The sequence below is a fragment of the Alligator sinensis genome, unplaced genomic scaffold, assembly GCF_000455745.1.
Source record: "Alligator sinensis unplaced genomic scaffold, ASM45574v1 scaffold400_1, whole genome shotgun sequence".
NCBI classification, from domain to species: Eukaryota; Metazoa; Chordata; order Crocodylia; family Alligatoridae; genus Alligator; species Alligator sinensis.
The window spans coordinates 1,850,414-1,869,921 of record NW_005841897.1 but is presented as its reverse complement, the minus strand read 5'-3'; the positions used below and the strand labels follow the sequence as shown (position 1 = coordinate 1,869,921).

The following is a 19,508-nucleotide window of genomic DNA, read 5'->3' as shown; positions in this document are numbered from 1 at the left end:
GGACTGGATTAGACCTCGAAACTCTAGAGCCATGTTCTGCTCCCCTGGGCTTTGGCATGTTCCTCTCAAATGAGGTATTATAGAGCAAAGGCCCCAGTCCAGTGAGGTGCAGAGGGCTCTCTGTTCCCAGGGAGTCACTGAGAACAAACAGTGCACAGCTCCAGGCAGGATCAGGCCTGCTCAACCAGCTCCAACGCCAGTGCCGTTGATAGAGTTTGGGGCGTGTTGATTAGGTTCCACACTGTGATGGGTGGTGGAGGATGTTCCATCATGGGACGGGGCACAGGTACAGAGCGCGGTGTTGTGTCCCCTGTGTCAGCAGCTGTTGGGAGCTCTGCTGGAGAATCTGTCAGGTGTGGGAACGCAGCCAAGTCTCATCCTGTTATCTGCAATCTTGAGATATTTGGTGGGTTTTCCATAAAGCCCTGCCTCTAGAGGCATGTGATGGCTGAGATGCTCTGCTTTCATGTACCAATTGGAATACCATATTTTCTCACATGTGACCCCCCCTGGAATAAAATACATTGTTTTTGAAAGGCATAATGAAGGGGAAAAAAAGGCTCTTGCAGTAAGTAGTTGCGTAACAGCAGCTGGGGATCTTGAGCTCTTTGTTCTGCTTCCCAGGTAGACTTTACCTTTTGCTTTTAGCCCATAAGTGGCAGAAACAGCTCTTACCGTATTTCCTTGCATATAAAGCATGCTCCAGTCTCAAGCAGCTGGGTTTTTTGGGGGCAAGGAGGTGTGGGTTATATGCAAGAACATATGGCAAATGCCTGGGCCTTGTGGCTGGGGAAAAAACTGGAAACAAGGACTTGGGAAGTCTGATAACCAAAAGGCAAATAAAAAGCCCCTACATTTATTACTATATATTTTTCATCTCATGACTTTTAAGCCAATCTCGTAACATTTTTGGGAGGGGGACAATGCTGGCGTCTGATGTGAAGCCAGAGGTGGCAGAATTGAAGTCTGGGGTTCCCTAACTTAACACAGGGGCTGTCTCCTGTTGAAGAAGTGGTTGGTGTTTTTTGCTCAATGTGGTATGATAGATCTTGTAAAACTCCATTCATTTGTGCCTCTCTCTTTTGCTTGTTGAACCCCAGTTTCCGTATGCTGCCCCGCCCCCCCAGGAGCCAGTGAAGACGCTCCGAAGCTTAATCAACATCCGCAAAGACACCCTGCGCCTCGTCAAGTAAGTCCACATTCCCAGAAGTGGTAGGTTGTATGGGCCGGGCTGAACTGGGAACCACATTCCAGTGTTCAGCATCACAGTAGCAGTGGTGGTACCACCTGTATGCCAGTATCCTAAACCACCTCTAAGGGGAGCTCTGTGCCTACCTGCTTGTCCAGGTGAGCACGGAGCTGGAAAGGGACCTGGTTGGTGAAGGGAAACTAGTGCATAGAGGTATAGAGCTCACATTAAAATAGGGATCCTCATGTTCTTAGTGAAACCACTGATGATGAATTGCAACTGGCTGCATCATGCTGTCACACAGAGATGCCCCCTAACGTCAGGAATTCGCCAGGATTGTCTGCCTCCTGGATTTTTCTCTTCCCTGGTTGATCTGCAGGGTCATTAGAGGTGACAGCAGGAACGAGCCTGAGCTAATCCTGCTCCTGCTGCTGCCTGGGAGCCATCACTTGGAACCTAATGACATACAGCAACGCAGAGTTCAGGACCAGAGGCAGGAAGTGACCTACTAAGGCCGGTGTGAGCCTTTCTGCGAGATGAGCTACAAAGGTTCCCTTTTCCCTTCCCTTCCCTTCTGGTTTCATCTGCGTCCCTCCTGGCCGCTGGAACCTTGCAAAAGTGCACATGCTCTGTTGCGTTGTGCCAACGAATCATGTACGTGCCAGACCCCATTGCCACGTACCATCTTCTGCATGCCTACCGATTGCATCTGAAAACGTGAGCATCTGATGCCTCCCTGGCTTCTCAAGTCACAGAAGCCTTGGAAGTGGTTTCAGACAAGGCCTTGGGCTTGCTGTTACCCCAGCTCAGTAGCACAGCAGTGAAACATGGGCCGGGTGGCAAGAGACACCCCCACCGACCCAACCGTGGGAACGTGATGGTGGATAATATGGAATAGGGCACCCAGGTAGGAGGCTTTAACATAGGTGTGCTCTCCCTGGATACCCATTCTAGGAAAATGGAGGGAGAGAGGAGAAGGAGCAAAGCAAAAGGGAGAGAAGGAAAAGAAAAGGAGCAAGAGTGAGGGAAACGGAGAAGTGAGCTTGACAGTTGGGCACATGGAGCAGAGCATGATGCTCATGAAAGCAGGACAGACGTGGGCCAGGGGATGAACCTTTGCTGTGTGCCCTTCCATGTTCACGTGCCAGAGGGGCACACCAAAGAAGTGCCTAGAAGACAGCAGCTCCTCTAACCCTATGGCTGCCAAAAAGCTGAGTTTAGATGGAAACAGTGGCACTGGCAGCCATTAGCCTTTGATTTGGCAGGGGGAGGGGGGGAGCAATGATAGCTTTCTCATGGACTCTTTTTGCTTCCCTCTCCTCCATCCTAATTCCCAGAGCATGAGGATTTCGATGCTGATTAGAAACCCACTTTGCGAGCAATGGAAATGTGTCCTCATTTCCATATTCTGCCCTCACGCTCTTGAGACCTGGAGGATTAAATGAAGCTTAATGCTGCCTTTGAAGTTGGTTTTCTTTAGCAAATGGCTTTATTAGGAGGAAAACTAGAAGCGTGACCTAGTCATTAGCGGAAACTAATGGAAGCGGGAACTTGACTTCTATTTTCAGCTCTGCCACTGACTGGCCCTGTGACCTCTGGAAGAGAGAGCTCCTTTTTTGTGCTTCAGTTTTCCCTGTCTGCTTCAGTGCAGGTTGTAACAGTTACCTGCCACACTGCGGGGAGTGGGGTGAGGGGGTCAGAGCTTAGTCCATCAGAGCCTGGGACATGCTTTGAGCTCTAAAGATGAAAGGGGCTGTAGGGCAGCAGAGTAGAGCATCTATTTGTTGGCTCCATCTTGGAGTGAATACAGGATTAGCGTGTTTGTGCCTCTCGGTTTTACAGGGCATGACTCGTCAGGAGCCTAAGCACTGGGGAGAAGGCGCTATGAGCCAGCCTTGGCTTTCAGTTGCTCCACTGAGAGGGTAGATTGCAAATTTCCAGACAAAAAATGTTCAGAACCATTTCCCCAGTGTGGTGTGTTGTGCAAAACCGGTGGTGTTCAAAGTCCTCTGTGCGCAGCTCTTCTTCTGGCTGCTGTGTTTGCCTGTTCATCCATTGATTATTACCTCCCGTGCAGCCACCTCTCCCATTTGTCTGTGCTAGCGCCCAGGAGCAGCACAACAGTGATCTGGCTGGAGATGGAAAAGAGCAATTTGGAATCGATGGTGAAAGAGCCTGTTTGTCAAAATGCAAACAGCTTCACTGATGAATCAGAAATGAGCTGGACTCCTAGCACAGGCTCCAGAGAGCTCAGCATAGGAGGAGAGGAGGGGACCAGACAACCTGCGGGAGGGCAAGGCGGTGATTAATTCTCCTAAGGACACGGGGCATGACTTGGATCTCATGTACAGTGGTATAACTCTGCTTATGTTAAGAGTCAACCTAAACTGAGATCAGTACCGTGCCCCATGGCACCTGCACCTGTCTTTGGTACTAACATGGTATCATCGCCGCATGGTCCAGTACTTCACCTCACAGGGGGGTTGTGGGAGGAGAAGTGAGGTGGTGCTGTTATTCCTGTTGGACAAATGGGAACTGAGGCACAAAAAAAAAGTTAAACGACTTCTCCAGGGTAACACAAGAAGTCAATGACGGTGTCAGGGACTGAACCCCAGTCGGAGTTCTAGTCATTTCCCTGGCCACCATGCCATCCTACTGTCTGCTCTTATGTCCTCTGTGTTTCCCAGAACTGAAGGGCCAAATTTTCATTAAGAATATGAGTGAGCCTATCTTTAGGACTCAAACTTCTTTTTCTACAGCAGCCATGTAAGTGGCACCAACAGGAGTCATTTTCTGCTTGCCAACAAGAATATGCCAACTCTCATCTCTCCACAGGTCCTTTGCTGAAGTCCCCAGTTGCAATATACTGGGTTCCCTCCGCATGGCTGTGCTCTGGCTTGCAAGACTGCAGCTAGGGGCTGCCCATGAGGTTTCATTCATAGCCCTCTAAACTTTTTGGTTCCTGACTAGAGCTCTCCTTTGAAGTCGATTCTTGCCTTCCTCACTTGCTAAAGAAGCTTCTTCCATGACACTGGTGGGATAGTTTTTCTAGAGGGAAAGCTGGTTTTCATTGGTAGGTGGGGAGGGTTTGTTCACTCCCCTGTCCTTTTGCTATACAGCATTACTATGGGTTATTGCTCCATCACCATTGTGGTCCTTTGGGTGCTGATGTCTGCAGTTCTTACTGACATCCAGGATTTATTGCCAGATGAGTGTCAGTCCTGCTTGTGGCTCACTGGAGCTCCATCCCTTCTGGCTTTCCCAGTTCTAAAGGGAAGTTTTGCCTCTGAGGGGTCACCTTGAACCCAACTTTTCACTGAGGGGGGACAGGTTGTTGAATGGGATCTTGGATCCAAGTGAAGTCCTTTTCTCCCTTGCTTTTCCAGGTGTACAGAGGAAGTGAAGACCCCTGGGGAGGAAGTCAGCAAAGCCAAGGTCCGTTACAATGTGGAGTTCACGTTTGACACTGATGCACGGTTGGCCATCACCATCTATTACCAAGCTACTGAAGAATTCCAGAATGGAATAGCAAGGTGAGAAGTCTGGGGAAGGCACAGGCTGGGGTACTTCACCCTTCAACAAGAGAGGATACTCTCGCCAATGTTGAGCACGATTTTCCTCCTGCCCTTGGTGGCATGTCTTCCCTCACAGCCACGGCCCTCCGTCAGTAACTGCTGCTCAAAGGAAGACAGAGATGGGTTCTGTATGCTCCTTAGCAGAGGTATCAAGGCCCTGGGATTCAAGGGTTAGGTCTGGTTGGATGGCTTATGTCTGTCATGCCCCTCCTCCAGGAGTCTTGACCAGTCCAGCACCTCTGAATCTTTATTTCTCTCCAACAAGGCAAAGAGTCAGGAACTGCCTCACTCATTTTTCCTTCCACTCCCTCGCAGATGTGAGAAGAAGTTTTGTTCTTCTTCCGTCTGTGCTGACAGCACATGAGGGAAGGGGAGCATGGACTCAGTTGAAAGTTTTGAAGTTTGAAGGTTTTCCTGAATCGAGGTAGAAGCCATTTAAGCAGGTTGCCCCACTGGGGTAAGCTGTTAGCCTTGACAGGGCATCACCCCCTTGCTGTGGGCACAGGTTGCATGTTAATATTTCACTGCCCTGGATGGCTGGTGGGATGTTTGAAAACAGGCCTGAAATAGCTGGTGTACGTCACAGAACCCCCTGGCTCAGCCATCCTGAGTGGGGGCTGACCAGGACTGAAGTCAGAGCGAGGCTTTGTATAAAAAAATGAGTGAGGGGTGGCTTCTCTTCCTCTGGTGTTTCAGAGCATGCTCCCTGCTGGGGAGAGCTGGTAAACTGAGACAAGGATAGTGAGAATGCAGTGATGTGTCTTCCTCTCTGCTTGGCAGTTACATCCCCAAAGACAACAGCTTGCAGTCGGAGACGGTCCATTATAAGCGTGGGGTATGCCAGCAGTTCTGTTTACCCTCTCACACCGTCGATCCGTCAGAGTGGACAGAAGAGGAGGTAAGCCAAGCCTGGCATGAAGCCATTTGGGAGCAGATTGCCAGCTCTTCTCAGTCAACCCAGCTAGCTAGGGTCCTGCCTGGACCTAACCTGGTGATTCCCATTGGTTTGCATGCACTCTGCTGTGCTCTGGAGCAGCTCCCAGCGCATTCCAGGGAAAGAGAGCATGCACACAAGTGAATGAGATGTGGACAGCAGTGGCACACAGAGAGGAAAGCAAGTCTCAGAAGTCTGAAGGACTGAAGAGGGAGGGATGGCCAAGTGATTGAGATGTTCAGTAGCATCAGTCAAAATCCACAAGCCACAGTAGGGTCCTGGGGAACCCTTCAGAGCTCCTGAAATCTCAAGAGCTCAGGGGAGCATTTCCAAAAGCCTGGAATGGATCAGGGCTCTCATCCCATTGCACTTGAATAGCTGAAATAGGGGTTGTGCTTTTTTTGGCCGTTGTTTTCAATAGGAAAATTAAAATCTGGTTTTAGAAGCTGCCTTTTCAGCTGCTAACTGATCCAGGGGCTTGGCAACTATGCCATCCTCATTAGATCCACAGTGAGAGAGTCATGTCCAAACAGGGTGGATCAGCAAGAAGTAGCCAGCACGTTTCTGAGCCTATTGCAATGAAGGAATGGGAAGCAGCGTGTTCTTCACTGTAGGATGCACAGTGAAAAATGAGGAAGCTTTAACAAGGCATGGAACTGAAACTGACACTTTAAAATATTCCAGGCACCAGCAACCGGAAAGAGTCCAGTGGAGAGTGACAAAAATGATTAGAGGCCTGGGAAGCATGACTTAGGAGGACAGGCTGAAAGAGCTAGGGTTATTCAGTCTGCAGAAGAGAAGACTGAGCGGGGGATTTGATAACAGTCTTCAAATGCCTGAAGGGTGGTTATAAAAAGGATGGAGATAGGCTTTTCGCTGTGCCTGTGGAGGACTGGACTAGCAGCAATGGTCTCAGACTGCAGCAAAGGAAATTTAGGCTGGAAATTCAGAAGAGCTTCCTGATTATGAGGCTGGTTAAGCTTTGAAACAGGCTGCCTAGGCTAAATTTGTTGCATTTGTCCTGGGATAAGCCATTTGACCCCAATACAAAGTGCAGTCATTGAGACATCCATGGTCCTGGGATTAATCCTAAAAAGGTTCAAGGGATAGGAAAAACTAACAGTTTATCCTGGAACAGAGCACAGTGCGTCTGACTGATTATCCTGGGATTGCATCATTGAATCAATAGCAGAAAAGCAGCAGTGCATTCAGCCACTCACTAAACCCTAATTAGAAGTGTGGTGTGAGATATTTCTGTTCTGAGACAAACACAGGAGCAGCTTGTTCAGGGACAAATGCAATGTCTGTTCCTAGCCCTAAAGGATTTGGGACTCTCCATCCCTGGGAATTTGCAAGAGCAGATTAGACAGACATTTGCCTACGATGGGTTAGTCATGGATGATCCTGCCTTGAGGAGGGGGCTGAACTAGATGACCATGTGAGATCCCTTCTAGCCCTGCTTTCCTATGATCCTATGAACTGCAGGTCCTTGAGGAGGGAGCAGTGCCCACTCTGGCGACAGGATTCTGCCTTTCCTGCCCTGCCGTGTCTCGGCGCCCCATGCCGTGACTGACTTGTGGGAATCTGGGTGGTTCCACTCATACCACCAGGCACGGTGGCACAGATCAGTGTGAAGCTGGAGTCAGTTGACTTGGCTCTGTTGAAATCGATAGAGTAACTTTGAGTTTTGGTAGCAGAGGATCCAGCCTCTTCCTGATGTCTTGTTTTCCTCTCTCTCTGTCTCCTTCCAGCTGGGCTTTGATCTGGACCGGGAGGTGTACCCCATGGTGGTGCATGCTGTGGTGGATGAGGGAGACGGTAGGAGCCTGCCCTTGGGATTAAAAGGAGTTTGTTTTCTTTAAAGGACACCGATAAACTTCAATGCTGCCCAGCCCAGCTTGTCCTCTGGCTGCCTCAGTGTTTCAACAAGGCGCCCTGCTATTTGCCAAGGAGCTTCTAGGTTTCACTCATGTACCTTGTCCCCTCTGCTGCTAAGAGCCAGCCCAGATTTGGAAGGGCAGGTCTGCTTTGTTCCTGCTGCAGAGAGGACATGTAGGCTCATTGTGATCCCTAGGTAACAGGGCCCTCCTCTCCTTCCCAGTTTGGGACAAAATGACATTTCACAATGGTGGTGTTTTTGGCCAAACCAGAAGACCGTGTTTTGGCCATGCTCTCCACTGCTTCATCCAAGCTCACTGCAGTCAGCAAAACCTTCCCTCTAATTCTAATAAACTTTGGGTCAGGCCCATAGCAGCCCAAATCAAAGGAAAAGAAATGTGAAGGTACAGTGGTGTTCAAACTGGGTTCCATGATAGGTAATCAAGGATTTTGCAAAGAGCCCAGGAGTAATGGCAGAGCAGGTCGGGAGCAGGGCCGCATTAACTCTTTAATGGGCCCTAGGCAAACAAACTTGTGGGCCCCGAGCCAGTCAAGACCCTCCTCCCCACTTTGGTGCTGCCCCCCATGGGGAGTGGGGTTCAGAGCCACCACTAATAAGCAGCCACCGCAGCAGCGAGGCCAGCGGAGGGGAGAGGAAGAGAAGGGAAGGGAAGGGAGGCAGATGGGGCCATTCATGCCACCGCTGCGGAGGGAAGTTCTAGGGTCCCCCTGCAGCTCAGGTCCCTTGGCATGTGCCTAGTTTGCCTATGCGTTCATCTGGTCCTGGCCAGGAGGCAGCGCACCACCACTGTTGGGCTGGGTTGCCTGGCTCCACTTCAGTCTTCAGGTTGGGAGCAGGGTTCCACGGCAGAAGAAGATATACAAAAGTGTTCTGTGACTTTAGAAAATTTAAAAACCAGTAAACCACTGTGTTAGTAGGTGTGTTATCCCAGTGATGGACTTTGTGGTCCCGACTGGACCTGCCTTGGGCTGTGACTCAGCCTATGAGGTTTTGAACCCCTTCTTCTGTCACTGAAATCAGTAGGCTGTCACCAGGCTTAGCCCTTGGCAGGATTTGGCTCTGTGTGGAGACAGGTGGAATCCGTATCCACGCTGGTGCCCACCTTGTAGTATTTGCTCTGTTGATTCACCACCGTACTACGGTAGCCCCATACCACTGATTCTCATAGTCCTAGCAGAGGAGGCTGCCCTTTCTGAGCACAAAGAAATGCAGTTCTCCCATGCTCCAAATGGGGACCGTGTCTTGCCCTTTAAATATTTGTCCTCCGCTTTGATAAAGGTCATTCAATAACCTGGTTACACTTTACCAAACCCAGATAAGGCTCTCAGCAGGCATCCAGCCTTCCACTGGGCACACGGATGGTTTCTGGCATGTGGGTACAGCTGTCACTGGGACAGCAGGCCAAGGCCGCACTAGTACAGACAGGAGTGTGCCACGTGTGCCCAGTGTCTGATCATGAGCCCTTTCCCTTATCCCATGAGGTTCTCACCAGAGTCCCAGGATTTGCTTTCATCTGCCCAGGCTTCTAGGACCCCTTTATTCAAAGGCATTTTCCTGACCCCTAAGAAACACTCTGCTTTGCTTGACATATAAACCTTTAAAGGGCAGCTGGGGTGAGAGGCCAGGAGATGAACGCACCCTGATCTTGTGTCATCTCCCATCTGTAGGAGCTGAGGAGAACTCAGTTATGTCCTCCTGATGGTCTTTGGGTTATGGGCAGCCTAACGTCTTCTATTAATTGAAAGGCTTGCCACTCTCTGGTCCCATCTGCTTCTCCCACTGCACTTCCCTGCAAGCAATCTCCTTGCCCAGCACAGCTCACTATGGTTCTCCTTGAGGGGAGCTGGGGCAAGGGCCAAAGGTTAGTCTGCACTACAGAGGTTTGCTGGCCTAGCTACTTTGGCCAAAGGGATGGCAGCATCATGTCCCTTAGTTGACACAGCTATACCAGTAACCCCTCAAACATGGACATAGCTATGCCAACAGGAGAGGTCATCTTCCCTTCTACCTCTCACCCCTATCCCATTTGTGTCTTGCAGAGCACATCGGCCACTGCCACGTGCTGCTAGCAACATTTGAGAAGGTGAGTTTCCATCCTGCTTCCCTTTGGAGTGAAGTGGCCCATTTAAGCCCAGTCTTTTCAGAGTATATGGGACAGCAGCATGTATGGGGCAAAAGTGCCAAACATGGAAACTGAAAGGAAGCACCCAGTCCCAGAGGGTGCAAGATACCTGACTTTTCCAAGTCACTGAGCATCTCCAAGGATGTTGGCTGCTTGTTTGTTTGCCTGAATATTGATCAAGATGCTGCGTATGAGACACTAGTTCTGTCCACAAACTTTGGTCCATTGAACCACCCCTAGATCTGCCTTTATGTGATAGATTTCTATGTTACCCATCCATTTTTATATCGATAGGCATGCATGGAGAAGCACCCACCTTGATAGAAGTTCAGTTGGTGGATCACTGTGGGCCATTGTGTCCAGGTGCTTCAGTATAGATATTACTGTATACCAGATAAAAGCTCTAATGTTTCCCGAGCTGCCTCTGAGGTCTCTTGTTGCTTTGTGCTGACTCTGGGCACCACTTTTTTATTTCAGCATGCAGATGGCAGCATTTGTGTGAAGCCTCTCAAGCAGAAACAAGTGGTGAGTGTGCCTGGGACTATGATTAGCTCGTATTGACACGTTGCTAAGGAAGGGAGGTCCACTGCTCCTTGCTGACAGCTTTGAGCAGAGCTGACCTGGACAAGAACTTGAATCTGTGAGGAACAGTGAGTCTGTTAGGATCATTGGTAGGCTGAGGTACTCTTTCCACAGCATGGAGTTAACAGGCATAGGAAAAATCTCTTCCTTGTGTGGGACAGAGCTTTGGGAGACTGAGGGAGGACTCAAATACTTGGTAGGGAAGAGAGCTTAGGAAGAAGCCTTCCCACATGAGCATTTGAAACAGGCTTGCTTAGAGGCATGCAGCTTACTCTGCACTTAGAATTACTGGGATGGAAGGGACATCAAGGGTCATCTAGTCCAACTGCACAAATGAAAGATGTGATATTCCCAAATCATCCCAAATAGCTCCAGCCTCTTGGCAGCCTCCAAAGAATGTGATTCCACCGCTTCTCTGAGCAGCTTATTGTGGTGTCCTACTTGTTCAGACAATTAGGAAGGTTTTCCTGAGAGTTTATCTAAATCTCCTTTGCTGTCATTTGAATCTATTGCCTTGTGTCCTGTCCTCATGTGCTCTTCCCCTATTGGCATCTCCAGGTGGATGGCGTTAGTTACCTCCTTCAGGAAATCTATGGGATCGAGAACAAATACAACACACAGGACTCCAAGGTAAGGATGATGCTCCCTGGAAATGGAAAGCAGGGAGCAGGGCCTAAAAGAGTCCCTCCTCAGTGCCCTTCTCCTTGATTAGAAATAGAGATGCCTTTCAAACACACAGTCCTTGTGCTAATTCTGTTTGATTTCCTCTTCTCTTCTCACTTAATATAGGAAATGTTTAGTATTCACAGCAGTCAGGGATTTATAGCACAGTGCAAGGGACTTGTCTAGTAGCTTCCCTTACTCAGAGCTGCTATTATGTCTCCGTGGCAGGCTCCAGGTAACTCTGGTGTTCCAGCCTTAGGCTCCCCATACAGTTCTGCCAGTGTCCCTCAATGCTGACTGGCAAGACCAGTTGCAATTCCAGGCCTACCTCATCTCCTCAGCAGTAAAGCTGGCAGTCACTCTCCCCTCAGTCTGATACAATATCAGATGGCTCCTGAATGCAGATAGCAAAGGATGGTTTGACTATGAGAGTAGTCACACCACCAAGAGTAGCAGCAGGCTATAGGAAGAGAGCTTTAAACTCATGTTCCCTAAGGATTGGAATCCAGGTGTCTGGAGGGTAACAAGTCAAAGCACTGGCTTGCTTTTCCACTGGTCTTCCTATCAAATGGCTTATCATGACCAAAAGGGGTAAGTTAATGACTGCTAAGGGTCCTAGATGCTGTGAAACTGGTGCAGGTCTAGACTTGGAGGAAGCTGCACTGGGGGTGGGACCCAAGCTCAGCACCTCAGGGACTCCCAGCCTGTTTGGAGAGTAACAGATTACAAGGATAAGGTGAGCTGCCTCCACCCCCATGGGCCATTGACCCACTGCAAAACAGGAGTCCTCCAGAGCCCTGCAAGCTTGGGTTGCTATAGCTACTATTCCAAGGGCAACGTGGCAACTCCTGCAATTGGCCCATGGGATGGATATGCCAGCTGTTTCAGACATGTCTTTGCCATTCCTGCCCAGGTTGCTGAGGACGAGGTGAGCGATAACAGCGCAGAATGTGTTGTTTGCCTCTCAGACGTCCGGGACACCTTGATTTTACCCTGCCGCCATCTCTGCCTCTGCAACACGTGTGCGGATACATTGCGTTACCAGGCCAACAACTGCCCCATCTGCAGGCTGCGTAAGACTTGGGGAGTGTATGGTGGAAGGGGACCAAGTCCTAGAGAGGTTGGAGGTCGTTGTCCGAGCAGTCGTACTCTCCAATTTGGAGAAATCAATCTTCCATTTTGCCCCTTAGGTCCAACATGAAAGCCTTTGGCTTCATTTAAACTACTTGGGCAATGACTCAGTATGCAAGGTTGGAGTTGGCTATAACTGGCCTGTTCCTGGGAAACAAAGGCCAGTTGCTCTTAGCTGTTGGTTAGGAACAGAGCTCATTGCAAATTTTGAAATCAAGCAAGGATTCTTGCTGTAGTAGAAATGCTGGTGCCCTGAGATGGGCATCATAATCAAGGATTGAAGATAAAAGGAGCTTTGAACAAAACTCTTTAACATCACTTTTCATCCTTCATCATCCCCCATTTCATTGTGTTGTTTTATTGCAATGCGCAATGAAATATGAAGATGTTGAGGCCTGTACATAAAATGTCCAGATTAGATTTTTTTTTGCAAGTTCTGGGACAAAAAACTTTTGGCTGACCCAAATTTCAAAAGTTCAAAATGTTGAAAATGTCAGTGTTCCCTGCCTGAAAATGGGACCATTCTGAGTGAAAACAGTCATTTTTTTTCCCCACCAATGATGCTATAGCTTAGAGTAGAAAAGCTGAAATTTTGCAGGTTTCTCACAAAATTACAATAAAGTGCAAAGCCTTGAATGCTTGACAAGCACAGACATTTCCACTTACATCCCCGGGGTTTTGCTTCCCGGAGGCTAGATTAAGTCAAATCAATTCTATGGAAACACCTAAGAATTCTTCTTGGAATCTCCTGTTCTGTTGCGTTAGACATTTATTTTGATTCCTTCCCCACTCTCCACTGCTTTGCAGCATTTAGAGCCTTGCTTCAGATCCGTGCAATGAGGAAGAAACTCGGCCCCTTGTCTCCCACCAGCTTCAACCCCATCATTGCCTCCCAAACGTCAGACTCAGAGGAACACTCGGTAAGCCTCGACTGGGGAAATTAGAGCTATAATGCACAGTCACCGTGATGTGAAATGGCTCACAGGTCCCTAGCAGGGTGGTAGCACACAGAGGTGTATTCCTGTCACCGATCTAATGGTAATGGCAAGTCTGTCTGATATCCAGGATCAAGGTGCATGGCATGTGGTGGGAAATCCAGGACTGAGCTAGCAGGGACTGAGGAGTGGATTATTATCATGGCTGCAGGTGCTTTGTGGGGGTGTGCTAGAAATTGGCCCAGACCTTGACTGTTCTTGGCCTCCCTCTAATCAGCTGTGTCAGCTCTGGGCTTTTACAGCAATCCCCGTTTACATTCAAGTCCCCCTCGGGGAGTGCACTGCCTTGCCATTCTCTGCCAACAGCAGAAGGTGTATTGTTGAAAAACGAGGTGTTTGCATGTTCTCTGGCCTGTCTGCTCCCTGCAGTCTTCTGAGAACATCCCTCCTGGATATGAGGTGGTCTCTCTGCTGGAAGCTCTCAATGGGCCCCTCACTCCCTCCCCGGCAGCCCTTCCGCTTCACGTGCTGGGTGATGGTCACGGGTCAGGGATACTGCCTTCCTATGGCAGCGACAGCCACATGCCTCCGATCAGGACGCTGTCCCCCCTTGACCGCCTGTCTGACTGCAGCAGCCAAGGCCTAAAACTCAAGAAGAGTCTGTCAAAGTGAGTATCCTACTGCTGTCCCTCCTACGAGTTAGCAGTTGCTCTTCCACCTGTCACAGAGGGGTTTCCTCAGGGAGGGTTTGGTCCTGTAGTCCTGGGGCTTCCAAACCTCCAGCGTGTGAGCAAAGACTCCAGGACTGAGCTCATGGCCAGTCCAGTCATGTATCATTGAATGAACTGATGCTCTTCCCATGGGTGCCTATGGGGAACTTTCCATTGACTCCAGCCATATCTGAGTCAGGCCATAGGACCTCTTCTGAGCAGATATGTTGTCCCTGTCCTTTCTTAACTGCTTGTTCCTGCCAAACATACCTTGTCCCCTGTCTCTCACCACGCTGCCTGGTATGTCCTCAGGGATGTACTGATGGTCCAGAGGAACACTTGGCACTAGGAAGAAAAGCTTCAGTGGATGCTGTTGACAAAGGGCAGGGATTTGCCAAGGGCCAGGGGTTTGTGAGGTACTAGGCACCCTCATCTCCCAGTTGGGTTTGGTGGGAGTGGATCAGAAGCCCACTGGCTTCAAAGAAGCACTCTGGATTTATATTGGTGTCAGTGTGGCTAGATTTTTGGTCCAGATGGCAAAGCAGATGGAGAATGCAGAAAATGGGGCAAAAACAGAGAGAGTAGTTTTACTGGCCTACTTAAATATCTGGGGCAGGAGACAGGTTGCCTTTCCATTTGGTCTGGCTCCAAGGTTGTCCCAGTCACTTGACATGGGCCTGAGCTACAAAGGCTTTAACACACTTTCCCCATGACCAGAGTAGTCCTTCCTCATAAAGGCCGCTATTTCTGGCTGATGGAGACGGGGAGGGGTCTGTAACAGGGGTTTCTGTCGGGCTCCAGCCAGCATATTTTCGGTGTGGCATGCACTGGTTAAATCATGGGGAAATTCTTTAAATTAACAGGGGTGTCTTTTTTGTTTTCCCTCCTTCATAGGTCGATATCCCAGAATTCCTCTGTCCTGCATGAAGAAGAGGATGAGAAGTCCTGCAGTGAGTCGGAGATCAGGATTTCCAGGAGGAAGTCTCCTCTTCAGCATGAGGAGGTGATCATTTCAAAGGGTTTTGCTTCTACCTCAGGTCTGGCCTTCTGCTGAGGCTTTATAAATCTGGCACTGTGCAGTTTCAGGTGTTTGTCCCGCTGTGATTCCATGTAAAATAGGCTCTGCTTATAAGTCAGGGGTGTGGGGGGGGTTTGTTTTTCCCCCTAGTGAGATCTGTGACCCAGGCTAGATTCTCTTCTTCCTGTGCATTACCACCTGCACTGGGAGTCTTCAGACCCAATGCTGTCCTTCCAAAGTTACCCCTACATATCTCTGTTGTCTTCATGGGGGCTGAGATGATGTCACAGAGGGCATCATTGGAAGATGATGCCCAGGTGACCTTGCGGGTAGGATTTAGAGAATATTTCTCTGGCTGGCAGAGTCAGGGAAGGACATTGCTTGCTGTCCTGGGGTCTTGTTGGCTCTGCAGGGCTGAGAGCATCAAGAGGGAGCAAAATCTGAGTAGATTGGACCTCAAATATTTATGCAAGGCAGCTCTTCTAAGTAGGAAGGTGCTGATTTTTTAACACAGTCCCTTCCAAGGAGAAGACATGCATTGGTCCTACTCGGAGCCCCTGCTATTTAATAGTAATCAGTTATCCTGTCACATTGGTCAGTATCCATCCATTATGTGGGTTGGGCAACTGTGGTACAAAGAGAAGAGACTTTCATAAGGTCACACAGCAACTCAGTGAAACAGCTGGGATTTCACTCCACAGTTCCTGCTTCTCAGGCCTGTTCTCCTGTGCAGACAATACCCTTGAATGGATGAAGTTCTGGGGTGGCGTCTGCTGGTGGGAAATGGTCCCATACATGGCCTCCTAGCTTGAGGATCACTCATGGATGAGTTCCTACTCTCCAATGCACTTTAAAATCTAGGGTATTAAATCTACATCAGTTCATTATTGACTGGATGCTGTTGCCGTCTGACCATCCTTTGGTGTGCACACCATGAAAATTCCCCTGATAATTGATGCACTGATTGACAGTTTGATCAACGAGACCAGTGGTAGAATGGCAGACTTAAAAAGTCTTTCCCCCTTGGAGACCTCTCCCTGGGGAACGTGTATGTTATCAGGACATTGTGAGGACACTCATTTTACTTTACGGTCCAGAAATGTAGGACCTCCCTCTTCAGGGCTTCCAATTCAGAACCTGCCCAGGACGGTGCAATGCATGGAAAAGCCACCATGACTGGCCCTCAAGGGACTTGTTTTCCTCTGAGTCCAATGTGTTCACTCTCCTTCCAGGAATGCGGTGTGACCCCGGACAGTGAGAACCTCACCTTGTCCTCCTCAGGAGCAATAGACCAGTCTTCATGTACAGGAACCCCACTCTCCTCTACCATCTCCTCCCCGGAAGGTATGTTGGGTTGGAAGGGACATGGAAAATTACTGTGGTCACATGTCCTGATGGTAGCACCCAGTGAATACATGGCATCTCACAAGATGAACTAGATGACAAAGTTCTCGTGTCTAATCCTGCTCACTGCTCTCCTTAGTTATGGATGTGATACATGGGAAGTTTGGCCTGAATTAGGTAAGTAGGATTTGAGTTGCTACATGCTGATATAATGATAATATGATAATGATATGCTACATGCTGATATAATGATAATATGATATAAAGATAATATGATAGAATGGTAATATGATAATGTAATGATAAAACCCCAGTATTTGTAGGTTTCATAGGCTCCTGTTCCACTTATTAGGGGGCCTGTCTGATACTATTTCAACCGACCTCAAGTCCGTGAAAAGCCATTAACTCAAAACGTGGATGGATTGTCCTTCTCTTTGCTGCTTTTTGTGACTTAATCATAAGACTGATATGATGTGTTACTAAAATATATGTATTAATGGCTTTTCAGTGATTTGAACAGGCTAGGGTAGGATTGTGCTTGGGTGTCTATTCAGTGGAATAGGATTTGGCCTGAAATCTAGAGGGGATTATTATGGTTGCCTGACTTGACATCCTGAAGAACCCAGGACAGAGCCCCTTACCCAGGGATCCCTGAATCAAGCCCAGGAGTTAGAGACTTGATGCAGAGATTGAATGCAGCCACAGCTTGTTCCTCAGAAGGTCACATAGACTCTTTGTGTTTGAAGAGGAATTCCTTCCTCTGTAGCCTCTGGGCCACAGGGCATGGAGATGAAAGGTTCCAGCTTGTAGGCATCAGCACCAGGCTTCAGAAGCCCTGTCGCACACTGTTCCTTGCAGTCCAGCCCTGCCCAGACTGTTCTGCCCTCTCTAATGCCACCCTGCATTCTCCCCTCTTTCTTCCTACCTAGATCCTGTCAGCAGCAGCCTAGCCCAGTCCATCATGTCCATGGCTTCCTCCCAAAGTCAGCACTCCCAGCTCAGCACCGATACTGTGTCTTCCATGTCAGGCTCCTACATTGCTCCTGGCACAGAGGAAGAGGGGGATATGCTCCCATCCCCTGCTGCTGCCAGTGGGATACCTTCAGAAGGAGAGGTAGGTCAAGCAAGACATGTTAGCTCCTTAAGATGATCCTCTTTTGGGACCAGCAAGAAATTCCCCCTATAGCCCAATATTTGGGGGGAAGGATGGGAATTGGTTTGTAAGCAAGAATGCAGCTACATCAGCAGCCTCTGGCATTGATCGCTGTCCTAAGTAGGCTGTCAGATTAAACAGCTGAGTTGTGTAGAAGCCAGGCAATTCCTTTCTGCACATGGAACAGAACCAGGCACTTTCCTGTGTTTCTACTGGGATTCTGCTTTAAGACATGGGGTAGAATTTTTAGAAGTCCCCAAGTGACCTGGCAGCCCCAGGCCCCATCTGCAAAAATAGATTTTGGGGCTGATGTTGCACTGACTTTCTGAAAATGGAGTCTTCAGTCTCTCAGGCTTTTCAGCCAGTGGGCCTGATTCCCACCTTGGAGTGGTTACACCTATGCTCCATGATTTAGCGAGTTAATGTCCTTGGAGCATACTTATCTGGTGCACTGAAGCACATGGTTGTAGTTTCAGGTTAGAGGGGTTAAGGTTTAACATGTTAAAACTGTCTGCATTCATAGTGATAGGTAGAAATCAACATTTCTGGTGGGAGATCACTTTCTTTCTTTCCTCCCCTTTCCTCTCTCCCTTGCTTTCCTTTGTAACAGTCAGGCGCAATGCATATATAGGTGAGAGAAGACGGGAACAATGTTTGGCAGTGTGGCCCAGTGAGTAGGGTACTGGGATGGGGGTCAGGAAACCAGGATCCTGTCACTGATCTGTTGAGTGATATTGGACAAATCACTGCAGTGCTTTGTGCCTTTGTTTTCCTTCCTCTCCAACCCTTTCTCTGTCTTGCCCAATTAGATAGTGAGCTCTTCAAGGGCAGAGAACGTTTCACCTCTTTATATGTACAGCGCCTTGCACAATGGGCCACTGACTTCAGTTTTGACCTCTAGGTGTTACTCTAATATAAATCAGCCTTTATTTGGGTTACACATGCATTTGTCTTTGTAATATTACATTCATAATTATAATAGCATATGATAATTTCTTCTTTTTTTTTTTTTGCTCAAGGAACATTGAGCTCTGGTTTTCTTGACATCCATATTTTTTAACATAAACACACAGCGCCAAATCATGGGAATAGGTCAGTTAACAAGCCTTCCTTCATTTGCGGGAAATTGCTCCTTTCTGAGAGACAGCATGAATCCTACCAGGGTCTGCATTCCCAGCTAGATAGGAGTGGTCACTGGTGGCGGACAGCGTTAGCTTCCACATCCCATTGACGTGTGGCACAGCCGGGAAGTAAAGACATCTGCTTTCTTTTGTCCTCTCTGCAGTCGACTCCTGTGGAATCTCCAGATACAAACTTTGTCAGTATCCCCACGGAGGAGCGAGATGCAGAGGTAAAACACTACATTCAAAGGAAGCAAACTACCATCTACCTGATCGATGTGCCATGTCTTTGTAATACGCTGGATTTCTGTGCGAGATTGCGTCTCCTGCTAACAGCTGGGCCCACAGAGTAGAAGACCAGGCAGCTATGACCCATGCGGCATGTCTTCCTCACAGAATTAACATGGGAGATGGGCACCAAGGTCTGAGTTCCTGGGTTAACCTGGCCTGGGTGTGAGCAGCCACACCATAGAGCTCTACCCAAGTTACTGTATATTCACTGGAACAGCATTTACCCAGATGTGGTGTTTAGACTTCTGGGACATGTCTCATGGATCCCTGTGCTGCATTAAGTGGAGCCACTCTGGTGGGTTCCCAATTCATTGTGGGAGAGCTGGTTTGTCCTTCTGTGCCCCTGGTTTGAAGGCCTTAGAAGCCCATCAACATTCATGTGGTTTAACCCTGCAGGGTTCTAGTGGCTGGGTTACCAGCCCAGGTAAAAGTTACACCTGAGCTCAAACCAGCCAGGCCATTAACCTGGGTTGAAAGCACCACTTCACATGGGTGAAAAGTTTTTGTGCGCAGAGGTTGACAGCTGTGCCAGAGCCCAGGCTAGCTCTGTAGTAAAGGCCCGCCCATGTGGCTCCATGTAGGTGATCAGAGGCTAATGGTTCTTAATGTGTCTTCCTGGACTGGAGAGCTTATGGCAGAAAGCCTTCAAGGGGGAGATGAAAGAGAATTGCCAGGAATTTAAGTGGTGTAGGGCATGCATTGCCCAAGAAATTGCTGGGATAATGCAAAGCTCAGGGCATAGATGCTCAGAGAAGGACACAAACGATTCAGCCCTACCACTGTTCCCATTAGCATTGAACCCCTTTGCAACCCACCAGATCTCCCGTGTGGAGCAGGAAT

At 48.8% G+C, this 19,508-nt stretch overlaps 1 protein-coding gene across 6 annotated transcripts in view; it reads left to right on the top strand.

Moving 5' to 3' along the window:
- The window catches only part of RNF157 (ring finger protein 157), a 73,602-nt gene that overhangs the window by 37,779 nt on the left and 16,315 nt on the right, over positions 1-19,508 (top strand). For all 6 annotated transcript variants that reach the window (XR_003092738.1, XR_003092739.1, XM_006018361.3 and 3 more), the window contains exons 3-16: positions 1,101-1,189; positions 4,576-4,722; positions 5,545-5,662; positions 7,450-7,516; positions 9,638-9,681; positions 10,198-10,245; positions 10,861-10,932; positions 11,879-12,038; positions 12,904-13,016; positions 13,461-13,699; positions 14,636-14,744; positions 15,992-16,103; positions 17,033-17,217; positions 18,542-18,607. Coding sequence is in view for 4 of the 6 variants with exons in the window: in XM_006018361.3 (XP_006018423.2) it covers positions 1,101-1,189; positions 4,576-4,722; positions 5,545-5,662; positions 7,450-7,516; positions 9,638-9,681; positions 10,198-10,245; positions 10,861-10,932; positions 11,879-12,038; positions 12,904-13,016; positions 13,461-13,699; positions 14,636-14,744; positions 15,992-16,103; positions 17,033-17,217; positions 18,542-18,607 (1,569 nt within the window). In the remaining 2 variants the exon portion in view is untranslated. The remainder of the gene's footprint in view (positions 1-1,100; positions 1,190-4,575; positions 4,723-5,544; positions 5,663-7,449; positions 7,517-9,637; positions 9,682-10,197; positions 10,246-10,860; positions 10,933-11,878; positions 12,039-12,903; positions 13,017-13,460; positions 13,700-14,635; positions 14,745-15,991; positions 16,104-17,032; positions 17,218-18,541; positions 18,608-19,508) is intronic.